The sequence below is a fragment of the Myotis lucifugus genome, unplaced genomic scaffold (assembly GCF_000147115.1).
Source record: "Myotis lucifugus unplaced genomic scaffold, Myoluc2.0 scaffold_52, whole genome shotgun sequence".
Classification (NCBI taxonomy): Eukaryota; Metazoa; Chordata; class Mammalia; order Chiroptera; family Vespertilionidae; genus Myotis; species Myotis lucifugus.
In genome coordinates this window covers 1,837,031-1,846,711 of record NW_005871100.1, presented here as the reverse complement: position 1 = coordinate 1,846,711, position 9,681 = coordinate 1,837,031, and the positions used below count along the sequence as shown (strand labels likewise).

At 51.5% G+C, this 9,681-nt stretch overlaps 1 protein-coding gene across 2 annotated transcripts in view; it reads left to right on the top strand.

The window, feature by feature from the left end:
- Window positions 1-9,681, top strand: part of WIPF3 (WAS/WASL interacting protein family member 3) — a 38,508-nt gene extending 28,827 nt beyond the window's left edge. Inside the window, exons 4-8 of one of the 2 annotated variants that reach the window (XM_023753825.1) lie at window positions 2,078-2,233; window positions 3,183-3,284; window positions 7,002-7,107; window positions 7,830-7,906; window positions 8,816-9,681. In XM_023753825.1, coding sequence (XP_023609593.1) covers window positions 2,078-2,233; window positions 3,183-3,284; window positions 7,002-7,107; window positions 7,830-7,860 — 395 coding nt within the window. In that variant the 3' untranslated portion in view covers window positions 7,861-7,906; window positions 8,816-9,681. The remainder of the gene's footprint in view (window positions 1-2,077; window positions 2,234-3,182; window positions 3,285-7,001; window positions 7,108-7,829; window positions 7,907-8,815) is intronic. The other variant, XM_023753826.1, reaches the window with a different exon arrangement.

The window sequence follows — 9,681 nt, the reverse complement described above, 5'->3', positions numbered from 1 at the left end:
GGAAGCACAGCTAGCCCCTTGCACTTCTCGCCCATCCCACCCCCGCTCCCTCTCCTTCACCCTGTGGGTACCCAGGGCTCATGCGGATGCTGCTAGCCCCACCAAGATGCCCGAGGAGCCTCCGCCCCGCCGCCGCCCCGCGCCCCCTCCACACCACTCCCCCTTTACGCCTCCTGCACCCCGAGGTCCTTGGTGCCATCGCCCCCTATGCCAGGCACTAACAACAGCAGCGAGGCCCCACCCCCACTGCCCCCCAAGTCCCCCAGCTTCCAGGCGCAGCCCCCGAAGCCCAGCGTGCCGGCCTTACCCGCCCCGCCTGCCCCACCTGGACAGCCCTTCCTGCAGAAGAAGAGGCCAGGCCGAGGCCCAGGTGAGCGCCACTGTCCCGGTCCAGGGTGGCCAGACGGGAGGGTCACCAGACAGTGCTGGCAGTCGGGGAGCTGCCAGGGCCACAGCCAGAGACCTGCTCCTGTGAGCCTCTTGGGACTACCTTTCGATGCCTTACGCTGGGCTTTTGGTTTAGAACAGACCCCTTCAGTGCCCCTGTGGAGCGTAATAGAGCCTGGCTGTGGGACTTTAGCTGGGGTGTTCATGTTAGAGGCAGGAAATCAAGGCTGAGGGCGCTGGGAGACCTGTCCACGGTGATGCAGATCACAGGCCGGGGAATCTGGCCTAGATCCCCTCGCCTTTCCTACCTGTGTGACCCTGGACAATCACAGCCTCTCTGTGCTTCTCCTTCTCCCCTGTGAAGTGGGGATAGCAGTAGCGCCCCCTCAGGCAGTTGTTGGAACAGGCCCGACAGCAGTGAGATCTAGAGGGAGTCATTTATTCTTCCCATCATGTCCAGTCCCCAGACCTCCTCCCTGGGGCGGAGGGGCTGTGGTCGTTTGCTTCAGAACCAGCTTCCTGTTCAATTTTTCCTGAGTTATTTCAGCCTGGCTCCCAGCCAGCATGTCACCGGCCCTCAGGAGGTTGGATCAGTGTTCTGCCTTCCTTTTTTTTTTTTTCTTTTTTTTGGCAGGTTCTCCTGCTGACTCAAGGAAATGGAGGGTCTATATTTCAGCCAAATATTAAAAGTAATTCCTTTAGCTCCCCGGCAGCAGTGATTTGCGATTGAGCACACACACCTGCCCCATGACTGATGTCCGTGTAGCGCAACGGCTTCGTTCACTCTTGGTGGCTGTCTGAATGGGAAGCACTCACACACATCCACACGCACACATGCAAACACACTCATAAATACCCCAACATTATATTTACAAACACCCACACATGCACCCAACACACACCCACACATATACACGTGTTCCTTGATCTTTCAGAAAATTCTTTGATGCATGAAATTTCTTAAATGTATTTATTTGCATTAAAAATAACACAAGCTCATCATAGAGCAAATAGGAAGAAATTTAAATCACCTACCATATAATAACATCACCCAGAAATAAAAACAGTCATATTTGGATGTGTTTTATTTCTTTTTTTCTGAATGTACCTATGTATTTGCATAGTTAATACCATTTTGCGTATACTGTTTTCTATTCTGTTTTATCTATTACTTTAAAAGCAATTTGTCAAATCTTTAAAACTTATTTATAAGCATATTAACATGATAATCAGTACGTACCCTATTTTCAGTGTTAGATGTTAAAATTGATTCCCTTTTTGGTTATTGTGAATAATACTGCAGGAAATACTTTTATAGCAGCGGTTCCCCTTTTGGGGCTGTGCCATCTGAAGATGAGGATGGACATTGTCATTAAGATTATTGCAGCAGGTAACCTTTATTCAACCCTTACTGCATGCGACTTCCTTCACTCAACAACTCTAGCAGGTGTGTGTGTGTGTGTGTGTGTGCGCGCACACTATTATTATTCCCATTGGACAGAGGAGAAAACTGAGGCACAAAGAGGTTGTGTTATTATCCCAGTGGGAGAACTGGGATTCAGTCCAAGCAGGTTGGCTCCAGAGGCAGCCTTTTTCCTCACCATTTCATCTTACATCCGCAGGTCTCAACACCTCACCCCTCACAGCATTCACTCTAGTATCTGAATACATCCATCATCTTCTCTGTCAGGTACCAGTGGGGGAAAGCTGAACCCACCCCCAGCGCCCCCTGCGCGATCCCCCACCACGGAGCTCTCCAGCAGGAGCCAGCAGGCCCCAGGCTGGACCCCGACACCACAGCCGGGAGGTCAGCTGCGGAACGGAGGCCTGCACATGCACATCATTGGTAAGCGGGGCCTGGCAGGGAGGGGGTGGTTCCCTGTCCCAGGAGGAAGCCCGCCCTCCAGGGTGCATGCTTTGCAAGAACAGGGTGCTCACTGTAGCATGGAACAGCCCACAGGTTGTGTTAAATACAGGGTTTCCCTTGAGACTTTCTGGAGGGTTCCAGAACCCACTCTGAACCTTCTGATTGAGTTTAAAGAGAGGCAAGAAAACAAACATCAAAGCTGTGTCTGTCTCCATGGAGAAACCCATGCATAGGGCTGAAAGGATAGAGTGATTTGGCTGAGGTGAATGAATGGACAGAAGGCCCAGCAGGCAGGCGGACAATGAGGGCAAAAATACGGAGATAGGAAGGAAAGTCACATGGGGTTGGATGTGACCAAAAATCTTTGGATCCCTTTGTGGCTTGAGCTACTGTCAGACACAAAGCCTGGATCATAAAGCAGGGACTCAACCACAAGGCCACACCCCCCTCCCCTTGCCTTCGAGGGCTCAGGACAGAGCCCGCTTGCTTTTGGGACACAGGCCATGCTCCATCTCACCAGCCAGGCTGGGACTCCCGTTCAGCCCACTCCTCCCCACCCAACCCCTCCCAGGAGCTCAGGGGGCTTCAGGCCGTGGGGACTGTGCTGTCCCTGTGCCTGCCACGTTCCCCGCCTCTGACCTTGGAACCTGGAGAGCCCTGTGGCTCTTCGGCTCCCTTTAGAAGCTTCCTTAAGATGTTGGTAGGCGTCAGTTGGGGTGGGTGATGGGGAGAGTCTGTTGATTTCATTTTTCCCGATTCCCCTTGTCCCAGCTAAACAGTAAAAATTGAGAAGTGAATGGAGGTCTGGGGGGAATAGCCCCGCCATTGAAACCCTAACACTGGGCAGGCCAACCTGTGCGCCCCGGGAAATTTCCCGACTTGGGTCATCACAACAACCGAGTAACCTTGCCGTTTCCCGCGTGTGCAGATGACTTCGAGTCTAAATTCACGTTCCATTCTGTGGAAGACTTTCCTCCTCCGGATGAGTACAAGCCCTGCCAGAAGATTTACCCCAGCAAGATCCCCCGAAGTAAGTACCTCCCTCATGTTACCAGGACCCCTGGTTCTCCCTGACTCTCCAGCATCCGGTGAAGTTCCAGAACACTTATCAGTCCCAGTCCCCAAGGCTTCACTTAGAGCAGGGGTTCTCAACAGTTCCTCATGTTGTGACCCAACCATAAAATTATTTTCGTTGCTACTTCATAACTGTAATGTTGCTACTATTATGAATCGTAATGTAAATATCTGATATGCAGGATGGTCTTAGGTGACCCCTGTGAAAGGGTCGTTCGACCGCCAAAGGGGTCGCCACCCACAGGTTGAGAACCACTGACTTAGAGGCTTTCACACAATACCAGAGTTAATCGTTTAATCATATTTGGGTGAATTCACCACTGATCCCTCCCCTCTCTGGGGCTTTTGACTGGGGAGCTAAACACCCCAAGGAAGATGGAATGCAGGACCTTGGCATTGGTAGCCTGGAAGAACCCTAAGAACCTCCATCTGGCAGACAGTGAAATGAGCGTGTCCTCAGGCCAATGGCTCTCAACCTTGGCTACACAACAGAATGACCTAGAGAATTTAAAAACCCTGAAGGCCAGGCTGCACTAGACCAGCCAAAGTTAGAATTCCTAGGTAGGGCCAGGGTGTTGGCGATTTCGAAAGCTGCTCGTCGATTCTGATGTCCAGCTAAGGCTGAAGGTCTCCCCCAGTGAGAGCTGCCGCCTCCTGGCTTCATCGTGTGGCCAGGCTCCGAGGGAGGCCTTCCCTCGGCTGAGCTGTTCAGCCCCAAGAGTGCGAGAGGGAGGGGCTGGCGTCCTGCCCCTCAGGCCCAAAGTCCAGGGAGGCAAGACTTTAGGAAGCAAAGCAAAGCAAGGTGGGGTGTTGACCACACACAGATGCTGCTTCTTGGTCAAAACATGAGCCGATTTGTGTCTGGTGCTGAGCCAATCCGATTGGACAGGAGCTGGTAAGACAGGACAGAGTTAGCAACACGGGTGAGGGTGGGATGTGCTCCCCAACCACAAGCTGAGGAAGGCCCCCAGCCCAGGCTTCCGTGGGCCAGCGTGGAAAACAGTGAAATCATCAGAGTCCGGGCTTAGCCCAAGGCCAGGCATCCTGAGTCTCTTTCACAAGGACCTTGGTGAGGCCCCTTCTCCAGGGTTCAGCTTCCCACTAGTTTGCAGCTGTTCTGTTACACCCCAACTGCAACACACAAATGTGACCCCCTGGCCCCTGGAGGCGTTCCAGTGGCCGACCCCTAGGAGAAGCCACAGGTCAGCAAACGTTTCCTCTGAAGGGTCAGAGGTGACATAGTTGAGGTTCTGCAGGCCATATGGTCTCTGCCACTACTACTCGCCTCTGCCATTTCCACGTGAAAGCAACCATTGACAGTGTGTAAATAAATGAATGGGCATGGCTGTGTTCCAATAATACTTTATTCACAAACACAGGTGCTGTCTGGATTTGATCTGCTGGCCATACTCTGCTGATCTCTGTCCCAAACCATTCCAGCAGGCAGGTTCTTAAAAGTCTCCTTCTGTTACACAGCCTTTGCCAGTGTGCTATGGAGTCCTTCTACCTTCAGGCTCAGGAAATGCTCCTGTGAGGTTTCTGTGCATTGAGCCCATGGTGCCCAGTCTCATCTCTGAGAATAAGAAAAGCTCTGCCCACACACAGCTGGCCAGGAGGGTGCAGTTGGCAGTCTGTGCTGTGCTCCTCTCAACACAAATCAGTGCCCAGACCCAAACACGGGCTCCTGATACTTGGGTAGGTGCCGTTAGAAGGAACAAGAGGAGGAGAAACCTACTAAATGAGCTGACATCCTGCAGAGCAGAAATGGCATCTGTAATTAGCAGACATCACCTTCTACACAATTAAATTAGCATGTCCCTGCCATCCCCGCGAGCCGGAGGGTAGAACCTTGTTAATTATATCAGTGTGAGTCTGCGATGGGTCAGGCCTGTCCCATTACATTTCTCCTTAGTTTCCTCCTGCTACGCCCTGGCCTGGCTCCCCAGGTTAGCGTTCTTCGAGGTCTGGGAGACAGCGTTGGTTCTGCTGGATGAGTGTTTGCCAGCATTTCCTTCCCTTTTAAGGCTGAATAATATCCTGCGGTTGGATACTCCACATTCTCTTTATCCGTTCATCCACTAGTGGACACTTGCCCTGCCTCTACCTCTCAGCACTTGTTAAAATGCCGCTGAACATGGGTATACGTTTCTCTCTGAGACCCAGCTTTCATTCTTTGTGTGCATCCCCAGGAGTAGAATTGCTGGATCATTGGGAAAGTCTACTTTTAATGTGGGGAGTGAGGGGAGCCCACCATAGTGTTTTCCATTGTCCGTTCCCATCGACAGTGCATAAGGAGAGATGCAGAGCGTTCCTTTCTGTTGTGTGAGGAAAGCGATTCTCCTTTAGCTCTGCTGTTGTTAACAGTGGTGTTTAGGAAAACCAGGGAGCATGGCTGAGCTATGGAGGGGCCTGTAGTATTGCCCAGCGGTTCTCCTGGGGGGGGGGGGCGGGGGGACCCACCCCCAGAGGACCCTGGTGCTGTCTGGAGACAGGTTTTGTTGTTGCAGATGGTCTGGGGCATAGAGGATGTGCTGCTGGCATCTGGGATAATGCTGAACAGCCCGCAGCTCACAGGCAGGCCACACACCATCAACCAGCCCCAAATGAGCCACATTAAGAAACCCTGGCCTAGAGGAAGCCTTTTCTGTGGTCGACTAGAGTTTTTTAAACCTAAGAACAGTCAGTTCAAGGTCAGACTGCCACGTGGAATTAGGGCTGTATATCAGTGTATTTTTACTTTTCATTTAGTTAATAAACTGGCTAAAAATCTAGCACTCTCTATGTCATTTACCTGAAAATATCTTTATTCAAAAACAAACACAGTCCTAGCTGGTTTGGCTCAGTGGATAGAGCGTCGGCCTGCGCACCCAAGGGTCCTCTGTTTGATTCTGGTCAAGGGCATGTACCTTGGTTGCAGGCTCTGCCCTGGCCCAGGCCCTGGTCAGGGCACATGCAGGAGGCAACCAATCGATGTGTTTCTCTCACATTGGTATTTCTCCCTGTTTTTCCTTCTCTCTTCCCCTCTTTCTAAAAATCAATGGAAAAATATCCTTGGGTGAAGATTTAAAAAAAAGAACAAGTGCACTCATTAATTTAAAAAGCACTTTAATGGGAATTACAGAGCCCGTTGGATTCGGGGTGTGGCAGTTGCAGAGACCTCCTGTGAGAGAGTTCTCTTAGAAAACCGTGTCCTGCCTCGACAGGTTCCCAAGACCACATCTGGGTTCTTATAGAAAACTGAAAAGGTGTTCTTAGGAGATTAAAGCAAACCAGCTGGTCCAGGAAGAATCAGTTCAGTCTGTTACACATACTTTTATGAATTTTAAAAATAGTTCTGGTCATTCTCCTTAGACAATTCCCAGCCTGCTTTTCCTCCCAGGGAGCACACACAGCAGCTGGCGTGTTCGGATGACTGCTATTCTTGGAATGTCACCCCAAATTCTCTGAGCCTTTGTAAACATTCACACAGCTGCTAGGACTCCTTCAGAGGAAGATTCCCGGACACTTTAGACTCCCGGACACTTTTCTTGAACGTGGGTTGTCGTCAGGTTTTCAATCTTATAAATAATTTGCGATGGCTATTCCTGCTGCTCACGCTGCTTTGTGGGGAGCACAGCAGTGGGGGTGTCTGGAGGACTTGGGGAGGTGGTTCTTAAATTCTCGTCTGTGGCAGAAGCAGGACAGAGGGTCTTGTACCAAATGCAGCAGGAGAATCGACTTCAGGACCACCGTTCGGAACACCTGACCCAGGAGAAGTCCTCACAGGAACGTCAGGGAATGTGGGTTAAAACTCAGTCATAAAAGTATTTGAAAATAAATAAAACTCAGCCAGACCAGTGAGACCATATATATGCATTTAAACACCGATACCTACACAGTAAATCCCAAATGGGAAAGTATCTGGAGGGATAAACACCAAACTCGGAGCAGCAGTGACTCCGGGATGAAAATGGGGATTGGGTGGAGGGGTAGGCAGAGAGGGCCACTTCAGGTTGGTTTTCTTTCTCCTGTTACGTTCTTCTGTATTGAAGTCTCCATTATGAGAATATATATAACTTGTGTAATATTTCAACACAATGCATTTCAGAGAAGGAGTTGGGTCCTGGTGGGACAGAAGGTGACTGACAACATGTACTTACCTTTGGCTCTTTTTCAAAGCAAGGCCAGCGCTGTGGGTGGCACGTTCGGGTGCTGGAGCTGGCGGGTGTCTGAGCTAAGATGCTCTCTGTCTAGACACTGAAACGACAGGCCTCCGTGGCTTGTCTCCCCACCCCAGCATGCTGGATGTGGCCCGTGGACGCGCAGTCCGGGACCCAGAAGCAGTGTGGAAACACACAGTCTGGGGCCAGCAGCTGCAGGTCTCAGGTGGGCCGGCTCACGTTGCTCTGGTTCCTTTGCTGCTACTGTCAGCGCTGTGAGCACCAGTCTAGCCCACATCTCTGTGCCATGCACAGCCGGGCCCTGCGCCAGCAGATGGTGAGATTGTCCCCGTGCCTTTCAGGCCGTACACCTGGTCCCTGGCTCCACACTGAGGCTGCTGGGCAGAGCTCCGATGACATCAAAGGCAGAAACTCTCAGGTAACACGTCCCTCAGGTCCCTCGGAGACGGTGAGGGTATGTCGTCTCCTAACGGCTTCACCCCTATCCTCAGGGAGAGCCACGGGGTATGCCTTTGTTTCCCGCTGGAATGACACTCAGAACTTTAAAACCTAAAGAGTGAGGGTGGGGGGTTGGTCCCTGGAATCGCCACCACATAACCCCTGTGGACTCATCTGCAGTCACCACGTCTACTCCCCATTCATTCTGCCCTCCTATGTCAGCTCGAGCAGCCTGAGAGACTGTAACATTTATAAAACATAGTTCCATGTTCTCTCTCATACATAGAATACATGGTTTCTTACCCTGGGGGGGGGGGGTTCTTTACTCATCAATATTATAATATTTTTAAACTTTTTTTATTGAGCATTTTTATTTGAAACTAGAGGCCCAGTGCACAAACTCATGCATGGGTGGGGTCCGGCCAACCAGCCCTGATGGGGGCTGATCAGCTGTGGGAGGTTGGCCAGCTGGCCCTGCCCCTCCCTGATTGGGGTCGGGGGCCGATCCAGGCCCCTATCGGGCCGGTTGGCCACTGCAGTGTGTATCATAGCAACCGGTCGTTCTGGTCGTTTCAGTCGCTTGGCTTTTATATATATAGATTTCTGGCTAAAGTCAGACTGTGTGAAACATAAAAGATGAAAAATGCTTGAGCCTATGCATGTTATGTGATGGCATTAGGCCCCGCCTGTCATGAACTACATGTCCCATTTCATCCCTTTCCACCTGCAACCCTAGGTAAAAATCAGCTCCTTGCATATGAGGGGGCATCAGGCCCTGGCAGCCTTGCACAGAGAGTGCGCTTTGGTGCCCAGCCCTGGGAGGTGAGGGATAGTCACCTGTGTGCAGAGTCTTCTACCCCCACCTGGTGATGCTGTCGTGTTTCCACAGTTAACTCTGAAGACGCTCCGGTGAGAAGATGGAGGAAGCCCACGTCCTGCGAGCCCCTGGGGCTCCCCACTGCGGACAGACATCCCAGGAGGCCATGTCTGACCTCACCGCACTCCAGTTGCAATGCAGTTGACATACAGGCTCTGCATGGAGCATTTATTTATTGTAAATACGTGGTTTGCACAGGCTTTAAATCGGTGTCATAGTCGACTTTTATTTTGTAAAAAAGCCACCCTCACCGTTTCTCCATTTTTTCAAAATGCATCTTGGCCTTCACCTGCCGGTGCAGATGGAGCCCTGCCCCACCCCACAGCGTCCGTCCCGTGACTGTAAAGACCGTGCAGGCTGGCCCTTCCTGCACACGGACCCGTGTTTAGAAGATTCCTTGGTTTGCCAGGTGCCCCACAGTCACAGTATCCACGGTGACTTCTGATTGGCATGATTTTATGTTCTCAGCACGCAAACTGCAGAATCAAACCAAACAATGCCTTATACGTGACACAGCTCAGAGACCCGAGTGTCCCCTCTCCCAGACGACGCACTCGGCCTCCAGCGGACGGGACGCCATGTCCCGCTTCCGTCTTGCAGTACAGGGATTCTTTTTTTTTCCTGCCTAATGTAAATATAACACAAAGCCCAGGCAGGCGTGGGCTCGGCCCCTTTTGTAAATGAATGACCCTACGAGTAGCCAATGCTCTGTTTACAGTGCCCCTCGTGCCCAAGTCCCCAAGACGTCGTTCCTGTCCCCTCCAAGCCCCTTCCTGGCAGCCAGGCCGACGTGGGGTGAGCTTTAGGAGATTGGGGTATTTTCCTTGCAAGTTAGAAACCTGCATCACACTCATCTTTAGAGTAAATTACTAATCCTA